Genomic DNA, 24533 nt, shown 5'->3' on the forward strand with positions numbered 1-24533 from the left:
GAGTGATGATACGATAGCACTTCTTGTAAGTATTAATTAAAATATTGATACAAAGAGGTGAAACCAGTGTGTCTGTAGGTAAATCATTCTCCAGCTCCACTGCTGATAGAGCTTGAAGCAAAACAAAGGAGCTGCAAGCTGGGAAACATTTCTAGGGTAGAGAAGCACTCTAGGGAATTGCCTGAGAAGGTTAGAAAACCACTGGTGATGGGAATCCTGTGAACTTCTGCTAAGAATGCTTTAGATGTTCTTAATCCTATGGCAAGAAAAAGGAATTAAATGGTCTCCTGAATTGCCCTGTTTTCTGTTCTAGGCAGAGAGAAAACTTGTGAGGCAGTGCTGATGTGTTAAATGAATTCTCTTGCTCTAGCTCCTTTTGTTCTTCCTAATAACCAAAAAAATGCAAAATGTGCATTGTTTTACAGACATCTCTTCTAAACATAATTTTTCTTTTCCTTCTAAGTCAGGGGAAAATAATTCCTTCATCAGAATCTTCCCTCATGAAATGGTTGTTTCTCTTGGCAGCTTTTCTTTGCAGTGATTCACTGATTCCCTTCAAGAAAAGACAGCTAGATAAAACTATGAGGATAACCAAAGCAGTGTAGGTAGGAACAGAGTGAGAGCTAAAATGTCACAGAAAAGTAAAATCTGGCATAATGAGCTCATGCATTTCTGTGGTCCCCTTGATCAGAACATTACAGCACCTTTCCTTTGGGTGGTGCTCTCTTTGGATCATGCATGGCTGCATCTTCTGCGTGGGAAAACAAGATTCTGGACAGAATCCTTATTCATGAGAAGACAGCAAAAAATCATGAGTGAGGACCATTTCTTCTGTTCCAGATTAGACATGTGTCATGGTTTAACCCCAGCCTGCAACTAAGCGCCGTGCAGCTGCTTGCATAATAATAATAATAAAAATAGTGAGAGAGGGGAATAAGGACAAGATGTGGACAAACAGTGAAAAAAAAGCCTCTAAAATGTGATTTTTCAGCCATTTCTTCAGTCTGCTTTCTGGGGTAGCTGCAGAGATACTTGTGATTGCCAGCAGAAGGGAGGAGGTGGTGTGAGGGTATGAATCTTAAAGGAGGAGGAAAAGGATGGGCATCATCCTTACCTCCACAGTGACCACAAATAAGCTTGGAATGGTGCATTAAAAATGAAAACTGGTGTGTTAGACAACTCTTCTAATTGCTGGTTTTCTGAACTAGAAGGAAAACGTAATCACACAGCCTCCAGGCCCTCAAATTCTACTCAAGAAACAACAAAAAAGAGACTACAACTAAATTTTCCTTTCCTCGGTCTTTCAGATGTAATGCTCTCACTTTAAAATGCCATCAGTCTTTAATTAATAACAGTAATAAATAATAATTTATTTATCTAGACCACTGCCTATTACCATGTTTCTGCCCTCTCTATTCTGTGGCCTGACATCAGGAAATCCTGAGTATGATTTAGGCTCTTCCTGCACATCTCTTCCAGTGGCTGAGTGGATCTCTTTTAGCTCAGAGATGTCATCTGATGTGGTACTGCATGAAATATGATGGCTTTAGCCAGACAGCAGCATGTAAAAAATTCAAAATAGTCAAGGAATTAACAGTTATTTGTATTTCTGACCTCCAAAAATGGACTTATTCCATGTGATGATCACTGAAGTGATAAAATTACTGCTTATTAAGTTATAAAATTGGAGCATTTCCCTACTGCCACAAATATATACCTAGATGTATGTATTCATTTACACAGATTCTGTCACTCTTGCTAGCTCCTGATGTGCAGCTCTCACTGTCTAGTCCCCCACTCTGATCCTCCCAGCTGACACTCAATAAAATACAAGCATTGCATGAGTTGGATTAAAATGCCAATTTCATTGTTGCCCATTCTGTTGGATATAATTGAATAAATTTTCCCTCCCTGAAAAGCTTCTAGATTCGTACCTGCAGTGCTGTTTAAGAAATTAGCAGTGAGGCTATACTCAGTTGCTAAAAGATTGTACCTTCCAAGACAGGCACCTGATTTCCAGTCGGAGTTATTCTTCCACAACTGATAAGAAGCTTTTTTTCATCATTCTCACTGCCTGCTCAGGTTGTATGATACTAAAGTGAGATATTTTACAGGCATCTCCTACATTATAACTATCTCTAAGCTACTTTAGTCAACAGCCCTGAGAGAAATAAAATTAACTTTGCCATAAGCCTATAGTGATCACATTAATTATATTTATCTCCCTAATTATTTGTTAATTGGAATGCATATTAACCATGCCATTAATTTTGTCTGAATCGACATCACACTCACAAGCCTTTGATTATCTGGATTATCTCATTTACTTTAAAAAATGTTCTTATATTTCTTCAGGTCCTCTGAAACTTGCCATTGTTTTCCAACAAACTGAAAAAATTATATATGTGTCCCCCAGCTAGCTCTGATGAAATAACTAGGTACAAATTACACAGAAATGCAAATATCAAATTGCAAACCTTAGTATCAACTCATTAATTTCATCCTGAATTATTCTTGATATGGAAATATTTAATAGTCTCAGCTATACCAAACATTTTTTTCATCCCAGATAAACAACAGGAGTGCTTATTGATCTCTTTTTAATTAACTGTTATGAAGGCCAAGATTTCCCTTAGTAATGAATCACTACCAGAATTCCTGCAGCTTTCGTTTACTCAGGAAAATATCAAATTCCTTTTATTCCCATCAATATTAGCAATAGCTTGTTCTTTGTGGCTGTTTTTCATGATTAAATGCCTACATTCTCAACCTCTGGCTTATATTCATTATTATTCTTTTTTTTAAAACAGTTCCAACTTTAAGTCTGCTTAGTTTTCTAATTAATATGCTATTCCCTCTGAAAAAAAAAGGGAGGCATTTTTTCAGTATTCATGAGAAATATTCTTACTTAGCATTTCTAGTTTATTGCATTTTTATTTTGTTTTTGCAGTGTTAAAGCTTCAAACTGTTTTCCTCTGGAGGAACTGGCTTATTTTAAAGCTAGAAATACAGTGGTTTGGGTGTTAATCATCCTTGTAGTAAACAGTGTAAACTGGTTTGATTTCTTGTACAGAAGTGCACATATATTATATAAACAATATATAGTTGTACACAGATAATGGTAGTAATATTTAGTAAATAATGGTACTTATATATAGTTTGCACTTAATAATCAGGTCTTCTTGAGGTTTACATTGTGTTGTTTTATTTTTCTGTATTATGTACTATGTACAATTTGGTCCCAGAGTAAAGACAACCCTATGAATGGGTTTGTCTGTGTTTGAGGTAGAATTGATTTAAACTGTTTTCCTTAATAAACTTTTGATATGTACAGCTGGGATTCTGTTTCTGTCTATTGTATGTAGGGGTTTAGATTGGGCAGGGTTTATTCAGTTGTTAGAGTCTTGGGTGTTCATTAATTAGGTGGTTTTTGTTAGATGTTATAAATTTTTGAAAAAAAATTTACTTAATGTTTTTAAGGTGGTTTTTAATAGTCTGTTGTATTTCTTTATTTTGTTTGTAGTTGCTGTATGGTAGGGGATATGGTATACTTACTTAATGTCATATTCCCTAGCCCAGGTGTCGATATGGTTGTTTTTGAAATGATTTCTGTTGGTTGATTTAATCTTCTTAGGGGTACTATGTTCCTAAAGGACTTGTTTTTCAAGGCCTAGGATGATGTTTCTGCCTGGTTTCAAACTGAAACCACCACAAGAAGTTACACTGATTTTTAGGTTCGTGATCCATATGCTAAGATGAAGCTGCTTGTGCCACACACAGCGTTTTGTGTTTGTGAGGAAGCTTTTGCCTCTCAACACCTCGTAGGTAGCACCGTGTCTCCCCTCCGGTGCCCACGTCTGTTACTCAGAATTCAGCTGCTCATGGTGTGTTAATTTTCACCCCCTCCCCCTTTTGTTATGTGCAGGTGCAATTGTTTGGGGCTTTTCATTTGATTCAGTAGGTTGGAGCAGACACCAGCTAGTAAACCATGTAGTATTTATAGGATACAGCATATTCATATACAGCTTATTTCATAAGCGTTTGGCAAAATGTGTCTCTTGAGGTGTCAGGAGCAGTGTAATTTTTACAGAAATTGCCATTCCTTTCTTTTTTCCCCAAGCTGCTCCACTGTAAACACCTTAGAACAATTTTAGCAGCGCAGGAGTTGGATTCCCCACAGCAGCTTGCTGCAGCACTCCCTGGGCCATCCTGCCTGTGGCCCCAGGGCACACTGGGGTCATGCACTAAGGCAGAATTGACCTCTTCTGTTGTGCCCCAATGTCAGTGTGAGTCCAGGGTGCTGGAAACCTCTGAGACCCAGAGTTAGTTGGATTTATCAGTGATGGCAGTGACGGGTGCCACCAGCCCCTGCTCCCCTTGGTGGTGACACCTGGGACAGTCCCTGCTGCAGCTGCTATTGCTGGATCAAGGTGGAGAGAAGAGGAGTTTGGACTCACCCTGTCTGGGAAACACCAGGGAGAGCCTTGGTAGGAGTGCTGCCAGTCAGATCAAACTGCATCACTCCTGCATCACTCCTCACACACTGTCCTAGGAAAACAACAAATAATAATCCCATTAAAGGCTCTGATGCTAATGAAAAGACATTTTTTGAAGTGCTTCCAATCATCTCAGTTGCCTGACCCACTTTCTGAGCCACTGCACCCTCTAATGGGGTAAAACAGATTGACTTTCAAAGCAGCCAATTTATTTTTCTATTGTTTATTCCTTTCTGGCCCTTACACATATAACACAACAGCCTGTTCTTGTGACAGTAAAACAAACAGTTCTGCTGGGTGTAGATTACAGGGGACATACGAATATTCAGTAAAAACTTCATATGATTCATCTCTACTCTGGGTTAATGAAAAGCATGTAAATAAGCTGTATATATCCATGGTGAAATGAGAAAGGAATTTTAAGCATAGAAAAAAGACTTTATTTCCCTTTTAAAAAGTGGGGAAAAAATTTCCAGAAAAAAAAAAAAAATTCTGTACCGTGTGAAGCCATCTCATTTTACCAAAGCTTTGTGGGGAAGTGAACATTTGAACAATGAAAGGAGATGAAACAGACATTTAATCATGATGTTGCATCTTGTCCAACAGGTAATTCTCTAATGGACCAATGAAAGCCAACGATGACAAGTTGTGGTCAACAGTCCTTGAATGTGCTGATGGTTCTGCTCTCATTACTCTTGTCAGCAGGTAACTTTTATAATTTATCTTTTACTGATGTGTGCCATAGCGAAAAAATAATTGCAATTTAATACTGGGTTCCTTTGAAATAAACAAGACTAAATGATTGTTGATTGCCTAATAAATAAGTCACAGAATCATAGAATGGTTAGGGCCAGAAGAGACCTTCAAGACCATCTAGGTCCAATATAAATGAAGCCTCTTTGTATTTAAGAACTGGAAACTGGAATTTGAAATTGAATTGAAAATTCACTTTAAGAACAAAGCAGACTGGAAAGTTGAAAGAGTAGCTTTATTTCTTTGGATATGCTATTTTTTCAGCTCACTTAAAAGAAAAGAGTAATTTCTATACCACCATAAAACACACCCATTTTGTTAAATAACCATCTACTGGAAGCAGAGCAAGTCAGGTTCCAGGTGTGTGTTTTTCTGTGTGCACACCAGAGAATGTAAAGCACCTGAAGGATTGAACTTGCAATCTGTGTAATTTTCCTGAATCTAAAGGATTGGCTGGACCACCGATGTTTCTCCTGATGCTTGGTAGTTCTGCTCTAGATGTTTACTATTAGCACACAGAAAGGGTTTGTGTGGAAATGTGCCATTAGACTGAGAATTAGTGGAGTGCTCTGATTGTTGGTTGTATTTGTTCATCAGAAGTCATTTATGACATTAGGGGTTTTTTGTAATCATGACTGAATATTTAAAATAAAATTTTAAGAGGTTCTCAGTCCAAATAGATTTGATCTTACAGGTTTTTAGTTCAGTATCTTTTGTCCTCCACTCTTGAGGCAGTTTTTAATACAAAAAGACTTTTTTTTCAATCACTGCTCTTTATTCTCTTGTAATGCATCACATCCCCAACCACCAGAGTTAAAACTTTACCAGACACCCTGTTTCATAAGTGTCCTTGTGCTCCAGTCAAAATTGTTACTACTGAGTCTGTGTCTTTAACATTTATAAAATGTTAATACTCATATCCTCGCCAGTCAGTTCAAGCATGGGCTTTGTTGCCCACAGTCTCATTGCTTGTTTGCAGTGTTCAAGTTGATTTCTTGCTAAGGATAGTTCATTATTTAGCTCTGATACAGCCCTTTTGCTAACAATGCTATAATATTATCAATTAGAACACTCCTCTGCTCACATTAAATCGTTGTTTTCCTTTAGAGCCCTTCCCCTGGAATCCCCATGTATGGAAATTCCTAATTATGGAACTGCCCTCCTCCTTTGATAGACTGGGATCAGGCACAGGGACTGGAGCTGCTTGTCTTCCTCTAGGCTAAAGAAATTTCAAAAATCCACTTCACTGGTGTAGCAATGAACTCGATTATCAAATCTTTAATGAAGTGATCAAAGAGAGATCAAACATCACAAAACTGTTCCAGCTGTTCCAGTATTATCTGTCAATTTTTAAGTTTCTATACCTTTGCCATTCTTTATAGGGGTCTTCTACTAGAGCTGTCCTGAGATCCCACTCCTCCAACCCATTTCCTCAAGATGATACAAATTCCTGTGTTGGAGCTGAGTGGGACACTGTGATTGCACTGTGTATGCAATTTGCTGTATTCAGCCACGGGTGTATTCCCTCAAACCCTCATTCCCTCAAAGCCAGACATATTATTTTTTCTTCCCTTAGAAGTACTGCTTGTGAAGTGCAATGTTTTTATTTGAAACCAATTACACACCGCTTTTACTTCTTACATATTTATCTATTATCCTTGATAACTATTGGCTTTGTAAATCATTTTGCTGCTCCTTGGCTATTGGTGTTTTATTATGTGATGTCCTGTATTAACGTGTAGAGTCCAGGCTTAATTTGAAATCATCACAAGTCTTTTATGACAGCCAACTCTGCTCCTGCCTTGTGGAATTTTGCCACTGTCATCTGTAGGAAGGGGTTTAGGTCACTGGTAACTCACAACACATTTTACAGGAGGGAATGTATTATTATTTTTCAGCCAGCCAATGTAATTTTTTTTTTTTTTTTGTCCAAGACAGATCAGTTTCCATAAAGGAAAACCACTGGTTTTATGCAGTGAATGATAGGGAGGGTGGGGGAGAAAGGATGCTACTCTCACTGGAATGATATCAACCTCATTTTTAACCTGAACTGAAATGAAAATCTAATGGTATGACTCCCTTTGAGTGCTCTAGATTTAGAGACTTCTATCTGTAAGATATTGCTTTACTTCCAAGTCTTTGGTATACTAATATTAACAATCTTAGTAATCAATTTCTGGGTTGAGAATACTGAAACTTGAGGTATTTTATTTCAGTGCTAGCAAGATCACAGTGATGTTTTAGGGGTGGTGAACACTCACTGGTTTTCCTGGGAACACAAGGAATGCATAATAAAGGGAGGAGCATCATGCAGGCATGCTGGAAAGATGACTTTCTACCACTAACTCTTAGAGTGGCTTTGCAAATGTTGGTGCTTACTTGTTTAAATGATTGAAACACATCTATAGAATCAGTGCTGACAGCAAGGCTTATATTAACAAGCAAAAATCGTCGGATTATTTGCACATTACAGCATTTTCTTCTTTGAAGTAGGAAATGAACATCCTCACAGCAAGTTAACATGTGGTAAAATGCATACATATGAGTGTTTCTGTGGTTCCATATGGAAAGCTGATAAACACCAGCCATCCAAAGAGTCTTGGGGCTTTAAAAATTTAGTATCTAAATTAAAAATGTACATTAGGCAGATCTCTAGCTGTGACCAGATAGAGAAGTAAGAGTTTGACATTTGCTGGCTGTGTAGTTTTTAAGGTGAAGTAGGTAAGTCTTGTGATGATGAAGCATGACAGACTATTCTCTTGATATCAGTTGGAACAGAGAGAGGAGCGTCTGTGTCAGCTGTTCAATAACTGTTCTCAAAAATAGCCTGAGAATTTGCACTTGCAACTCTAGACACAGCTGCACCTTTGCAACAGAAAACTTAAGGCCTTTACAGGTACAATGCTTTTATCTGAAGTATTTCCACAGAAATAAGGTCCTTTAAACCTGGGGATTTAAGCAAAGTTATTTTCAGGAAAAAAAAAAGAAAAGAAGAAGATAAATTGGAAGAAAATAAATCCCACTTTGTTTATTGTCTCTCTGATCCACAGAGAAGCAAAGACAGCAACTGAAATTATACAGATTACGATAAATTGAGAAAGTGTTTTCTCTGTGTTCTGGGTCTGGCTGGGATGGGGTCAAGGCTATGTTTTAGGCTGGTGACCAAAGCAGTGCTGGTATCACAGCTGTTGTGGCTGGTGACAGGCTGGCACTGCTGACCCAGACTGGCCAAGGTGGTTTTTATACCACGGGGTGGATGCTTAGCAATGAAATTGGCATGGGAGTTTGCCCAAAAATTGCTCAGGGACTGGCTGGACATCAGTCTGCTGGTAGTGAGTGATTGCTTTAGCATCACTTGTGCTTTGTTTTTTGTTGCTGATGATGTTGTGGGGTTTTTTCTTATTTATTATACAGTGTTTATCTCAACCCAGGAATTTCGTCTTTGCCCTTCTGATTCCCTGGCCATCCCACTGTGGGGGGGGAAGTGAGCAAGCAGCTGTGTGGTGTTCAGCTGCCCAGCAGGGGTAACCCACCCCACACTGACTGCCCAGCTCAGAATGGCATTCAGTCATCACATCATGCCTTTATTTAATCACCAGCACATTTTGCTATTTAAGGATTTGCTTAGGACTGTTTTATTGCAGACATCCCTCCTCCTAGGGCCTGATGTTATTTTCATTCTCCCCTCCTTCTGTAATCATGCTTTCCTCAGTTTCCATTCTCAGAGAAGTTTGGGGATTGTTTTCTTTTTAAAACGTGCAAAGGAGCCATGTAGGGATCAGGGGACACTTCCAGATGTGCGGTGAAACAAAACACTTGGCAGTGACGAGCAGGCTTAACCCCTGAATTGGTAGGACAGGACCAGAGGCCATGGGCACAAACTGCAACCCAGAAGGCTCCCCCCAAATGCCAAGAAATGCTTTTTCTCTGTGAGGGGGACTGAGCACTGCCACAGGTTGCTTGTGGAGGATGTGGAGTCTCCATCCTTGGAGATACTCAAGAGCCATTTGGACACAGTTCTGGGTACCAGGTGGCCCTGCCCAAGCAGAGGATTTGCATGAGATGACCTCCAGAGGTCCCTTCCAGCTGCAAACATTGAGGTTTTTCACAACAAAGTCTGTCCTGGCACACTTTTATTACTGCTGTGTTACTTAAGGAGGGGTGCAGCAAAGTACTTGTTCAAACAAACTCATTCCCATGCAATTACATGCTGTGTGGACTTTGGGACAGAATCTGAACGTGCAGATTCGTTACAAGAGTTACAGAGGGTGTTGAAAACCTACGCCTAAAGAAAAGTTTCTTTACTGATGATAGCATCCTCACATTTGGAACACATATTTTTTTCCCAGGTAGGGCAAGAACAGGTAGGTAATTAGTTTTCTCAGTATCTGTATTCCTTTAGAAATTACTTTATTCCAGCACTTTCTGTTCCTGACTGAATTAATCTACAAAAATGCTACCAAAATCTACTTCTTTCATGCAAGTAATGATGGCAGGTATATGTGTGCATACATAAATATCTGGAGTGAGCTTTCTTGACCCAGGCTGCAGTACAAGATTACGTTGTTGTCAGCTTAGTACCCTTGTTTTTTGTTCTAGGCTTCCCCTCTTTACACACAAATAAAATTATCTCCACTGTCACAATCCTTAAAATTTGTCCTAAAATTAATATATTTTTTTTAAATTGACAAACAAATGTCTTAGGAATAGACTTTTTTTCTAGCAAAGTAGAAAAAAATGAGGATTAGACAGGTAAGGTGCACAGATCCAATTGTAGGTCAAGAGGGGCTCTGTGCAGAGGAGTACAGTACAGTTCAGTTAAACCCATGCAAGTCTTTATGTGTAACCTCTTGTACTGGTAAACTGATGGAAAATTATGTACCAAATTACAAGAGTTAATTTTGTCAATCCAAAGTGAATATATCATTTATTAGTTGGTGTAACCTTATGAACTGCAGCTGCCCTCAACATTGCTGAGCCTCAGTTCTCCAAAGGAAAAACATTTCACTGCTAAGAGGATTCAAACTCAGCTTCCACATTTCAGTTTCCTCAGAGCTTAAGCCCTTTGGGTGTCTGTAGGGTACTTGTACTTTTAAATGATGCTGTAAAGCCTACCATAACACAAACTGCGAGTGTGGAACCAAACACTGACTCCTAAAAGTCTTTCAGGAAGCTGCATATGGTTGCTTACAACCGTTTTGGAAGGGATCTCAACCCTGCCCCTCTGCACAGTATAAAAGCTCAGGGAAACTAAGATGATAAAAGGGGATCTATGGACAGCTTCTTTTTCCCCCAGTAAAAGTGATGGTGAAATCAGTGTGACACATGACTGTAAAAAAGAAAAATATTCTCAGAGCTTTAATAAACACTTTACATGAGAACTTGTTAAGGAAGAAATGTAAGAACTCCCAGGAACACCTGTATTTTATTAGTTCTGTCTATTTGCAAATTCAAAGTTGTTTGGATTTGTTATACTGTTTAAAATTACTGTTTCTGAAAATATTCCTTATCAAACAATATTCCTTATCATAGACTATTCCTTATCAAAGATTGACCTTTAGAGAAGAAGAAAAGAAATCAGGAAACAAGTAAAACAAGTGCCATCAAACTTTTACTGCAATTTCTACATAGACTTTTTGTTTTTATTAAGTTGTCCCAGGAGAATCAGGTGTGAACATTGTTGTGTGTTATGGATATCCCTATAACTAGAATAGCAGTTATTCCCTATTTCATTTCCCTAAACATTTCCCTAAATACTTTTGTGCCTCTTAACACGGAGGGCATTATTTTCCCTTAAAACAAACAATGGTAATCAGAAACATAGAAGCAACAAAATTCAAAACACAACAGAAGTCTGAACACTGTTACCTTTAAGTACTAAATGTTAAAACATTGAAAGTTCTGAACTACTGATGTTTTCCAGAAATCAACCAACAATTGATTAGCCTTGAAAAATGAGAGTTAATAACATGCAGAAAGCAGAAGTGACTGACAAAGCCAATGTTGTTTTTGTTTTCCAGTGTTGTCTGCGCATTTTCGGGTCTGCGAGCCATACACGGACTACAAAGGTCGCTACCACTTTGGTTTTCACTGCCCCCGTCTTTCTGACAATAAATCTTACATCTTTTGCTGTCACCATAACAACACAGTGTTTAAATATTGCTGCAATGAGACAGAATTTCAGACTGTTATGCAAATGAACTTAACAGGGAATGCAGATGGATATATGCATAAGTAAGTAAATGAGTTTTAAAGTACTCTTCAGCAAACTGTTCCTGGTCTAATAACAGAGTCTGAGGTGCACCTAATGATGGAAGCAATTAGAATAATTACATATACAGAAAATCATTACTAAAAGGTTTTTTGTTGTTGCAGAGCTCCTAAAAGAAAGAATATTTCAGCTTTGCTTTCTTCGCTTTGACATGGGCTATAAACATTGCAAGGAGAGTAAAAACTGCATATAAATGTGACAAATAAAAAGTTACATGTAAAAGTTAGAAAGGTCTTTTCCCTGACCCTAATATGATCCAAACTATGTTTAAATGTGCACCAGTAAAAATAAACCCCAAAGCTGTTCTTAGGTGAGAGAGGAAGTGAGCTGACATTTTCCATATCAACCCAAATGCCCTGTTTGGAACCCCTGATGTTTTTGAATCTTAATCTCTTGTAACAAATCACTAGCCTTGGGGAACAGAATGTATTTGCTTTTATACCAACATTGTGTGGTCTCCTTGCCTGTTACCTGGTATACTTCCATGTTCTGCTGAGGGCTGTCCCCCAGAATAAATGTCAGTAAGTTTTTTATTTATTAAGAAGTAGAAAGTAGCAAATAGATCTTTGTTACTGAATACCTATTTACTGGAGCAAAATCTGCCCTCGTGGTCAGTTTCCTATTTAGTATTGACATTGTGGCCACACTGATCTGCTGTGATTTCCCTTGGTGAAATTCCCCAAGATCAAATTCTGATCAATCTGCTTTCCCTGCCATTTTATTCTGGCATTCAGCCCCTCCAGGACAAGGAAGGGGCAGATTAAAGACAGGTGAAATCACAGTGTATGGATGGCTGTTTACAAGAGGATTTTGATGTTTTCTGTGGTGCCAGTCAATTGGTGTGATGTATTCACCCCTATGGGAGCAGGTGCAGGGCTATTAGGAGATGATGGTGCTGGAACACTGATGCTGGCTGGTCTAACTCACTGTGTGCAGCTGTGCTCAGCTCATGGAGTCAGCAAAGCATTGCCTTCCTTAACAACCACTCCTCACACAGAGCTGCCCAGAGAAATGTCAGTCTTGCACAGACGTAGAAGTTGCATTCTCTAAATTTACTGGTTGTTAAAGTGGCAATCACCTGCAAAGACAGACAAAAACAGACTTTACCCATTTAAAATATCTTTAAATCAGTGTGAATCTATACTGTTGTGCTACTTTCTGTGCAGTTATGTCCTTCAGGTGAAATTTCCTTGCCTTGGCTTTGTAGTGCATCTGGGATCATGAGAACAGATGACACAGTACCAAGCCCGTTAAAGACCATCCACTTTCTCCACCTTTTGTGCAGCCCAGACAATCCAGCAACTTTCACCTTGGGGCTCCCCAGATCTGGCAACATAAATAGTCCCAGGCAACCAGGTAGAGTTTATAGCCCCAGTGCTCCCACACAATGAGTACTCTACTCATGCTAAAAGCCCTGGCTTTGCTGCCCCTTTGTGTACTGGGGTGACCCTGCTCCCTCAGCAGCTCTGGATGTCAGAGACGTCCTCACAGGACTCTCAGAAAACAAGGGCTCTGCAGGTAGTCATAGACAGAGCCAGAATCTGCTGCACACTTAGAGATGTAAAATGAGCCTCAAGAATGAGCTCATGAGGCTGTTGCCCCGACATTTTTCCAGGTCTTTGTCCTGCACACAGCAAATTTGTTTTATTTCTTGCCCTGCTGTTCTGTAAACCTTGCACCAGCACTGCTGACCACCCTGTCTCACAGAGGTCGGGATGTTGCCATCAAAGGCAGTTCAGGCAAGCACTAAGCCAATGCTTCAGGCTTTTCCCTGTGTCTCAGCAGCTCCTCCGTGTAGTCATGGCCAGAGCTTACTCAGGTGAGGCTCTTCTGCCCTTCCTTTCACCAGCAACCTGGAATGTAGAGGGCAACCAGCCCCTTTCCAAGGCAGAAGAACAGGTCCAGGCTGATTGCAAAAGATGCCCTGGGACACAGAGCATTTCTCTGCCTCCAGTGTTGTTTGCCTGCTCACATCTACACATGGGCTCACACCCCCAGAGAAATAAATCCAGGGGTCTTCACATCACAGGGCTGTTGTGTCTGCAAGCAGTTTGGAAAAAAAATATTTTGGTATTCTGTCAACTACAGCATTCATTTTGATGAAAATATTTAGAGCAAAAGGCATTATATTAGTTTTCATGTAGAACTATTTTTTACAAGTCACTTTGTTCAATTGTGATGGAGAAAGAGGTACCTGTGTAGTTTTTGTTGTGTAAGATTTGTGGCTGAGAACCACCTGCAGACTATTTGCCATCTAGTCCAGGATTTCCTAGGGGCATCAGCTGTGTGTGAACTTTTGCAAAGGTATGTGACATCCTGCTGGATACAGTAAAAAGCCTCTGGAGCTGTAGTGTAGAGAAGTGCAGGAATGGAACTGGTATTGCCTTGTTCCTCAAACATCACTTCTGATTAATCTGTCAGGAGCAGGAAAAAAGGGAGATGCTGCTTCCTACGTAAAACTGCACCCATGGAGTAAGGCAGGCGAGAGATCTCCTCACTATGAGCTCAGAAACAGAGTTGGTAGAAAACTCCCTGGTATTTTTAGAAGGAGCAGAAAGAAGTGAACCCCATGTGCCTACATTAAAAACATTGCAAAAAGCTTCTTAAGTAATACTGATTTTATCTATCATACACAATAATTTGGATTCTAATGCATCCAGGCTTCAGTTTACAGTGACAAAGTCAGCTCTTTGTTTAAAACTAATTTCACACACCACTGAAAAAAACTCTGATGAAACCTATTTTACTGTGGCAAGGGAGAATAATTTAAGATATGGGAAAAGCAATGAACTTTAAAAAAATGGATTATAGTTTTCAGGGAAGAGTGATTCAACATTATTTCTTGGTTTATTTCAATATTATTATTTGGTTTATTTTTCCCCTTAGCCATTCTTGTGATCACCAAAACCAGTTTCTTATTTTATAATACAGTTGAGGGAAAAAGTTCATGAAGTGACTTGTGATTTCTTTGATATGGCACAGCTCAAGAGGCACATTTGTCTTCACCAGTCCCACAGTGCAGCTATAGCCACATTTATTTACATTTTCCATTACTGTAGCACAATATTTATATGCTTTTTATTAGATAAAAATATGGGAGTATTATATCTTTGTAATCATGCAAATTAATCAGTCTATAAGATTTTTGAATGTGAATAATTCATTTAGTATTAAATATAGAAATAAAAATTATGTCTAACAGACAGGGAAAGCTCTGTAATCCAAAGTATTTTCCCTTAGAACCGTCTAAGAAATTGTTTTAACTATTCTTAAAAATAGTATCCACTTGAATCTAGTTTGTCTAGTTTTCACAGTCAGGTTTTCTGTTGTGCATATTTTGGTGGATTATCAGTAGTACTGCTATGATAGGGGTCCTTAATCTGCTACTGGAGCAATGTTCTGTCAGTCTGCAGTGTATCCATGTTTTTCCTTATCTCTTAGTCTGGTTTGTCAGAGTGGAATGGCTTTTGCATGCCTCATTGCAACACTGGTGCCCAAAGCAGTGTGAGAACAGAATAGCTAGAACATCTTTCCCCAGGTTCTGAATGTCCCCTGCAGAAATGATATTTGCTTAAATAGCACTCAGGGAGTCATCTTTACAAGAAAGAAAAAAAAATCATCAATCCCACTACCAAGTGTTGCAAAAATATGTAATTTGGCAGGGAAGACCTCTCAGGTACGGCAGGAACAGATTCCTCAGGAAAACCCAGGATTGGACAAAGGCCTGGAGATAATTATAAAAGGAAAATGGGGGGGAAATCTCATTTAAAGTGTAGATGCAAAAACTGCACTGGTTTCCTCAGTACCAAGGCTGTAACTTTGCATTTCCTAGGGGCAACCCTTATTGTTACTAATCCAAGGAACTACCCTTTTTAAGTAGAACAGGGGAAGTAACTATTTCTGTGACCATCTATCCACATTTAAACTCTGCAGCTGTAGAATTCAGCCTGCAATTGTTCAGATTTGTTGGTTTTTTCAAACCTGAATTCCCAAATGAGTTATTTTTTGTTCATGTGCTGCATATAAAACCCAAGAAAATCTACTAAAAAGATATAGGCTAGTCATAACCAACTAGTTATCTGTCTCAAAAAAGTGAATGAATGTTATGGATGCAACTTGATACAATCTGTATCGGAACAAACCCTAAAATTTGAATCTCAGCAAATTGAGAATCTGTTCACACTTCAGTTTTAGTAAAAATTAAATTTCTGCCCAAAAGAACAGGAAAACCAGATTGCAAGGATAAACTGAGAATTAAGTCATTCAGGTCAGTGAAATGAGAGCAAGTCCTAGAAGTTTTTGGATTCTGAGTTCTTTTCTGTGTTTCTGGCCTTACTGTTGTTCCATGTAAATAAGATTGTTTATTTTCTAATGAGGACATCTTCTAGATTTGCAGGGCTGTTTTAATTTTTATTAGTAGCCATCAGAAAAATTACCATTTTCTACCACCTTAATAGTGGTAGAAGATATCAATGTATGGAATAGCCTTCTGCGTGCTAAACATACTACTTACTATTTTTACTTGTGATTTTTCACAAGGCCCTTTTGATAGTGCTGTTGTCCCATTGTCTGTTAATTAAAATAAAGCAGCCTTTTATTTTTTGTACTTGTGAGAAACAGATGTTTTTTTAGGAGGAGCAGATGAATAGCTTACACACTGACATTATTATTAAAGTGCTGCTTTAAATTGGAACAGTAAAAATAGCTCTAATTTTCACTAGTCAGAATTTTGATGGATGAAATTAAATACCTAAAATAAAAAAAAAAAAATATTTTGAGTTAACTAGAAGGAATGTTTTTGCCTCTTACATTATTGCCAAAACAAATATGTTTTCTTAGTGTGGGTCAAATACAGCTCACCTGTATGCAAAATGGATCCTATCGGCAGTAATGATGAGCAAGAATGGGATTTGTCCAAGTGCTTTTCTTCCTGACTTTTCCAGCCATTACTTGCCTTTTATTTATGTTAAAAGAAATAGAAGAATTTAACCCAATGTTAGCGTTCAGGAACACACATAATGATTATGTGTGATTATATGCAGGTGCTTTTATTGCAGAGCTCTGGGAATCAGAGGTACAGACCCAAATCTGACTCCAACATGGCTTTCGAGCTGAACGTATTTTATATTCTATCGTTATATAACTTACATATTAATTATTAAACTTTTATTGTTCAATTGTATACATTGACTTTATCCAAGCGTGAATCTCTCGTGATCTTTCTCAAGCCCCTGACCACAGTTTCCCATGACTATTCTTACTATTAAACAGTAATTATATTTAATTACTAAACAATCATCGCATCTAACAATTCCATCATTTATCATATACCAGCTACACAGGTGCAGTTCTAGCAAGTATAAGGCCTATACTTTCCCAGGGTATTTTCCCAGGGCCTACTAAGCTTAGTTTTCCTTCTAACTCCCCAAATCTCCATGATTTTAAAATCCTTTTACTATCACCAATAGGACTAAATCTACTGGAAGTCAAGAACAGCACTGCTAGCACTGCTGAGAAGCTTGGATTAACCAGATCCTGTTTTACTTTCAAGGGCCTGAACTGCAGATTTGAGTGCATTACTAAGATCTACCCTCTGCTGTGTGAAGTTAGGCTTGCATGTGTAAGTCTTTAGCAGAGGCAAAGACTCTGAAGTTAAGGGTTTTCAGAACGTTAAACTTTGCCTACTTCTAATCCTCCTGGAAATGTTCTGATTTTTTTTTTTTTTTTTTTTTTTTTTTTTTTTTTTTTAATTTTAATTCTAGGCTTTTGTAGTCCTAAAGTTATACAGGAAGGGAGCCATTAACAGCTTGGACCTTCCTCTTGTTAGTCATTTAAAATGGAACCTCATTTAAATCTAAGGGCATTATAGCTGTGTAGTGGAAAAATCAGTCCCTGAAGGGAAGAGTCAGTCTGTTGAAGTGCTGACAGAAAGCAACACAGAAAGTTAAATTCTGATTTCTTGTTTCAAATCCTGATTTTTTAAAAGTATAAAATGGAAGAGTCATACTATAGTTTAAATAGAAATAAAAGTTCAAAGCAGAGACTTGAAATCTTTTGATCCAGAAAGGCTGGAGGACATGTTTTTAAAATATCAAAATATCCTTCTGGTTTGCATGTATAATATGTCTTCTCATCCTTTTTTTTCTTCTTGCAGCACTTCCATTTTGATCAATGTCCTAAAAAAATATGATTTCTTCCAAGTTTCTCTGACTGGCTGTGAGAGGAGAGCATGGTTGAGTGTGTTTTCAGTTTTGAGTTCAGCTCCATGTAGATGTGGGTTGCCCACTTATGACTTGGATATAATTTTTCTGAGACTGCCTTCCTAATGACAGTTTTTACTAACATCCCTTCAGCTTCCTCTTGGTTTTACAGTCTCCAGTGCATGTACTTCCACATTAGCTCATGGGTCTAGATCAGCCTTTCTTTTGCTTTCTACCTAACAGTCTCATTTTTATACATTTCTTTCCATCTCAGTTCTGATCTCATTCTCCCCACTCACACAGTTTCCAATCCAAACTGCATTTACACCTGACAGTCATTTTTCTTTTAATAATATTTCATCTCCAGCAGGGCATTAGCACTTCTTCCCCTTTTTGATCTCCACATTTTTGACCCCTTACACTTTTTCCTCCTGTTTTTCCCCCATTTCTTTTAATACCATTAGTCATCTGTCACAGCTTTACAGCTCTCTGCACCATATAATTGTCATGGCCTTTATCTATATATACACATTAAAAGTACACCAACATTTATATCTCAATGTTGTACATATTTTCGTTCCTCTGAAGTGCATTGTCTAGCATGATTTTGCCATTCTTCCTTCATAAAATTTATTACCAGCCATTTTAAGAGGTCTTTAGCAGCAACTCTGGAAAGCCTACAGACAGATGAGAAGGACAAACGTTTTTGTAAGACAGGTAGCTTTAGTTTCTAAAAAGCATGCTTATAGCAGTATTCATATTGAAAAAAATAGCTCAAATTTAAAGACAAGTGCTTTGGAACAATATTTTGTTACAGCCATCTATAAACAATTAATGAAACAAATAACCTTGATGAACTAACACAGTGACTACTGAGAGATAACTTTCTTTGTTGTCCCTTTTCTTCCTTTCACAGCAACTACAGTGCACTGTTGGGGGTGTGGATCTATGGCTTTTTTGTGGTGATCTTACTGATCCTGGACCTTTTATATTACTCTTCAATGAACTATGATATTTGCAAATTTTACCTGGCCCGCTGGGGAATCCATGGAAAGTGGATGACACAGGGACAGAGCCGATGGATTAACCCTGCTCAGGACCCAAGACAGACACAGCCTCAGCCAGAGACACAGCCTCAAACTCAGCCCCAGCCTCGAACATCACAGACAGTACACACTTTAAAAGGAGATGCTTTAAGCCCACCCCTGGTGTCTTTTCAGAGTACATCTGCCTGGTAAGTAAGCTAAGCCATACTTAGATATATTCTTTCCTGTTTTGGAGTGTGAACAGTCCCCTGTGTTTGGAACTGCCTGTGAGTTCAGGTTGAACAGCACCACTTCTAGCACATAATTATTTATATCATGACCTGTCTAATTGAATTACTGCTTAGGAGTAATGTCTTACTCTGAAATATATTGTCATCTTTTAATCCTTTTCTTGGAGAAACAGGTGCTGCCATCTTTCAGTGCTGAGCAGTTTTACTACTGTGTCATGCAAATAAACTACAAATCTGCAGCAGCTATAAAAGTAGTTTGAATCTGGTCTCAAAGACTAATTGCCATGTGTATCTGTTGCTCTGGTTTTAAAAGACTGTATAAATAGCGACGTTGGGATAGCTTCAACGTGAGATGTCACAAATCTTCTCTATTTGTGGCATGAGACGCAGAAACAACATAAAAACCAGGTTAGTTTTTTATATGCATAGCCAAAAAAGCTTTGCTTGATCTCATTTGACAGTGACACAAGTAGGCTACTGTAAGGTTAAATGCTATGAAACCAAGACAAAACCTTCAAAAAAAACCCTCAGACCAAAAGGGAGGGAGATCTATGGGAGCAAGCAGAACTTGCAGTATAACTAGAAAAAATTAAATACAGCCAGGGGACAAAATGACACAGAATTATTTTTGACTGATTTTTCAAGGAAAATGAAAGCAGACAGAGAGAGCTGAGTAAAACATTTCTCTGGAAAAGGTGTCAAGAAAGGCAGGGACTTTTTTTCTTGGCAAGAAAGCATTAGTACTTGGAAGGATGCAGAGAGAGTACCGAGTCACCACTATATTTTAGAAGAGTTCCAGAAGGCTGAGTGTTGAGTTTTGGCAAAATAAAGTGATCTAAGAATGTGCAGGGTGAAAAGGATGCCAGCAGTTCCTGGAGCTGTGGAGCACATGAAGCCTCAGCTCTGATGTCGGTCTGAAAGCTTCGGGTATCGCTGGGTTGCAGACGGGATGGTAACAGTGATGGTCCTTTGATTTCATCATTTGCCCCTTAATTTTAAGTGTAAATCCAGAGCAAATAGAGCTGAAGATTTGTTGCAATAGGGAAAGAAGTGGTGGTCAATTCAGTGATACAGGAGGTTGCTTGGTGCTGGAGCCAGTCCTGGATGTATCCAGTGCAGATCAGGCTGAAGGACCATTCCAGCAGCGCTTGCTCAAACAGAAGAGGCTGCTGCTTGAGAGAGAATTGTTTGTGCTTTGTTGTGAGTACTCTTCACTTCCTCTTTCCTTTTTCCTTCCTCTAATTCTTCCAGCTTTTTTGCACATTGATTTCACAGTCTCCAGTTAAAATTCCCATGTATGTTAAGAACTACATTTGTAGTACAGTAATCCTGGCTTAATATGTGTGTATACATGTACAAAAATGACTGCATCGGCAAATTTATGTACTGTTAGTTTGCTGTAACATTATAAATTGAAACCATTCAATATTCCTGAAGGCTTGATTCCTGGTCACCTCTCGTGACTGACTCCTGTTCTGTTTCTTTGCTTTTCCCAAAGGGTTAAGCAGGCAATATGTGTTAGGATCAGGTGAGCACATCCTATATACTCCTTGTCCTGTGTTGCCAGGAAATGAGCATTGATAAGTCACTCCAGTAACACTCACTTCTTCCCCAGTAAGCTGTTTGTTTTCCCCTCAGCTCCCATAAAATTGTTCCTTTTTTCTCCCTAGTCCTTTCCTTGCTCAGTGGAAGAAATAAGTAGATGCTTCCTTATCAAAACCCTATTTATCCCCTGTATTTCAGCATGTAAACACTACACTAGCTTCTATATTTTCATTCTTGTAACCTGCAGCTTCTGGAACTTGGAGCTTCTGAACCAAGAGCACAGATGATTCAGTCTGAGTTGGATACAGAAAAAATAGCAATAGGCACTGGTGATCACAAGCAAGATGTTTAGCATGCAAAAGAGGATTTTGAGTAAACAGCTCCCTCAGAAAATGACAGATTTGTGTACTACAGCAATTGCTAAAACAGTGGGGAGTGGGTTGCCTGGCTATTTATTTCTCTGTTAGATAATCTGCAGGTTATATAGATGAAAATATGGTAATTTTGCCCTACAGAAATTAAGCTTAGTTTCAGAGTCTGATTTTCTGCTGCAGTCTATATTTGATGAATGACCTCAGTACTGTTTCTCAAAATGTAACTATACTATCAGTGAAGAAGTGAACCCTTACTGGATTTGTAATTTCCATCTCCATTTTTAAAATCACTGAGTCTATTAAAAGACCTGTTTTAAATTTTCTACCTGAATTTCCATTATTCTAGATCATGACACTTGCTTTGGTAACACACCAGGTTTCCAGTCTAAAAAAAAAAATCAACTTTTCAGTTTATGTTGCCATTTTAATGTGTCCTAAACTTATCCCAGCTTTTCTGTCTGCAGGGAAAACAAGCATTTTTCTTTAGCACCTCACAAACATGCTATGTATGTGTGTGTGTATATATATATACACACATGTGATATCATACCATAAGAATGGTTCCTGTGTGCAGATAAGCATTTTGAAAATGCAGAATAGATCTTTGAATCCTGACAGGTATGGATATACCCCCAGGCACAAAAAACTTAAATACCTTTAAAAATATTTTCCAAAGTTTTCAAGTTTTGGTGATGACAGATGTTGTTCAAGTTTTTAACTTCCTGTACTACATTCATCTGAGCACAGCTAAAAATATGCCCATTCTAGAAGACACTACATGATGATAATAGGAAAGTGATTCTTGCAAATCCCTTGAGTACTGCAGAGAGCTGACAGTGTAAGGAAATGTCCCAGGAAGGATGTCAGGATTAACCTACAGCTTGTAAAGTAGTTTTTGGATCTTCCTGGATTAAAAAAAAATGATGTAATTAGTTTTTATTTCAGCATTTCTTTCCTTGCCCTAGTTTAAGTTCTGTGAATTGGCAATGAATTGGGTATGTCAGAGGAAAATTCAAGCAAGTTATAGTATAGAGTGGGTAGAACCATCCCTATGATGTTTAAGCATTTTTCACAGTGGATCACTTCATTGTTTATTTGAGACAAAGAGAACCATGTATAGCCATAATATTATTATAAATAAAGAGGTCTGGAATCCATTAAGCAAGCTGCTGGCTGCTCTTGCAGTGTTGCGCCAGGATAGGAAGGAAAATCATTAATCTCAGGAGCATCCAGCCCCATTTGGACTAATGTTGCTTCATCCTGTAGCGTGTGGATTTTTCAGCCCAGCTAATGCTGATTTCTTCTTTAGTATGAAAACCAGCTGAGGGCTGCCCAGGGCCTGTGTGGGCTGAAGGTCATGGTGGATGCACCTTCTGCAAGCCCAGCGCTGGCACAGCCCACAGTGACTGAGCTCACACAGCCGTGCCTTCTCTCGTGGTGATCCTTCAGGGCACGAGCTGGGCCCTTCCACACTCCCCGGCCCAAGGGAGAACCTGCAGTCTGGTTACCTGAGCAAGCTTTTACAGCTGGAGATGGATCCACAGCAAGCAGCAGGCAAATTATTTCTACTGCTCAGCAAAGTAAAAGCCACGGAGGCAATAAAACGGAATATTGCCAGCTGGGGAATGGAAATCCTGACTACTGAAACAACTTGTTCACACATCTGTGGGAATATTGTTAATTAATAGTAATTAAAATAGTCAAACTAAAGAGGAAGATCACATTAAGAACGGTGGGCCAGGAGAGCCTGGCAGAATTCCTCCAGGTCCTCCATGGCTGTGTTATGTTCTGGATGTGGGAGGGAGACCTGATCCCTCAGCCTTGCTCTGCTGATGTCAAACTTCTCCTCTCCTCCATCAAGGAGGCAGATCACAGGGAATAAATACTGTCCTGAAGTCCAAAATTTGCTTCTGTGTTCTTTGCCTTTCTGCACGACAGCAGGCAGAGGCACTGTCTGTGATCACACACGTGCTCCGTGACTCTCAGTTTCAGAAACCTGCTGCTTGGCTAGAATCAGGAAAGGAGCAGCCCAGCAGGGTTAGCTCCTGTTATTTCCTTCACGCAGCTGGAATGGATTAGGCAAAGGCAGGTCTATTTTGCTTTCCCTTATTAAAGGCTGGAATCTGCTTCTGCTGTGAATTCCTCTGAGGCACTTTGTCTTTCAGACAACAAATAGAATAGTTTCTAGCCTGCTGCTATTCACCTGCTACTTGACACCTCTTCAGATGACTACCAAAGCTCCAGAGAGAATAAAGTCCATAAAAATACTGGCAGGGGTTTAGGAGCCAGCAGGAAACTGAGCATGTCCTCCACAACTGTACAAAAACCACGTGCATATTTTGCTGGTGGGTAAAAAGACCGTTTGAAAGAATTTGCTTTGATAGCAGGTTTTGAAACAGGATCTAGGCTATCACTGCAGTGCTTCCTTCAGCAACTTGTAGGAGCTGCAGTCTTGCCTTTGTCATGGGCCATTGGTGCTGCAGTGGGTCACTGTGCACACAGTCCACCAAAATCATCATTGTGGTGACAGAGGAGTTTGTGCAGAGGCTGCTCTTCATACAAGTTATTTACAGAAAAACAGGGAGAAAAAGCTGCCTCCTTCCATTTTAGGTAAGTAAGATCTCAACTTCACATTTGCAGAATTACTTCACTGAACAGGAACAGGATGATGCTGTTTTAAAGGTGTGAAATTTTGCATCATAGGGCCAAGCATAGTTTTTATTTAGAGCCCCTACCTAGACTTTTATGTTAGACTAAATATAGCAAGACAGAGCACAAGTAGTTTGGGTTTTTTAAAAAGGTGGGAAAAAATTTAATACTTACATTGTGCTTTTTTTGAAAGAACTCTCTGGGCATTGACGACATCTGGAAAATCTGTTTGGTTACAAAGATTAGGTAAGTGTGTAAGACTACATCTACCATTATCTGTGGGCTTCCAATGCCTTTGGAATATATTGGGTTAGAATAACAGAGAATGCTGAATGTAATTTCTTCTAAATGTTCTTACCTTGCTTGCTGGGAACTGCATAACTGTAAAAATAGAAATTAGCTCTACCCCAGCCCAAACCAGCACATCAGGGCAGGAAACCAACAGCACAAACACACAGTGGGCTTGCAACTAAACATCTCAAAATCTTCAGTGCTCTGAGTCTTGTTTGCTTCCCTCTATACAACATGCAGAAAATAGGGAGATTTTGGTTCTATATCATTTGCATTTAAATAATTCAAGTTACTGAGTGCCTGCTTCCTTTCTTCCTTGTGTTTAGAAATTCACTGTTAGCATATGATGTTAAGCCAATATGCAAGGTTTTTATCCAGTTCAATCTAAGTCTTTGTGTACCTAGATATGCACAAACTGCAGCTTTTGTTGATACATATGTAGCACACATTGTTCATTTCATGCCATATTCACCTTTTCCTCTGGCTCCATAACTTATAGACCCCATATTGATTTCTCTACATTCTTTACTTCAGATTCATGACATGTGGGCTGATTGATATTCCCTAATTCAGCTGTTTCTCAGCCTTTTCATTGAGTTGGGACTGTTGCATTGATCAGCTTCAAGAAAATCTTTCTTTTAAAGGGACTGTACAGCTGAAGCAATTTAACTTAAATAT

At 38.9% G+C, this 24533-nt stretch overlaps 1 protein-coding gene across 7 annotated transcripts in view; it reads left to right on the forward strand.

Annotated features, from left to right (window-relative positions):
* SHISAL1 (shisa like 1) overlaps nt 1-24533 on the forward strand; it is a 72394-nt gene that overhangs the window by 29652 nt on the left and 18209 nt on the right. For 4 of the 7 annotated variants that reach the window (XM_068190587.1, XM_068190589.1, XM_068190586.1 and 1 more), the window contains exons 2-5: nt 5103-5201; nt 11270-11483; nt 18637-18954; nt 22225-22818. In XM_068190587.1, the coding sequence (XP_068046688.1) occupies nt 5135-5201; nt 11270-11483; nt 18637-18954; nt 22225-22240 (615 nt within the window). In that variant the 5' untranslated portion in view covers nt 5103-5134 and the 3' untranslated portion in view covers nt 22241-22818. Of the gene's footprint in view, nt 1-3615; nt 3735-5102; nt 5202-11269; nt 11484-18636; nt 19262-22224; nt 22819-24533 lie in introns of those variants that run through there. The other 3 variants (XM_068190588.1, XM_068190591.1, XM_068190592.1) reach the window with 3 other exon arrangements.

The sequence above is a fragment of the Anomalospiza imberbis genome, chromosome 5 (assembly GCF_031753505.1).
Source record: "Anomalospiza imberbis isolate Cuckoo-Finch-1a 21T00152 chromosome 5, ASM3175350v1, whole genome shotgun sequence".
NCBI lineage: Eukaryota > Metazoa > Chordata > Aves > Passeriformes > Viduidae > Anomalospiza > Anomalospiza imberbis.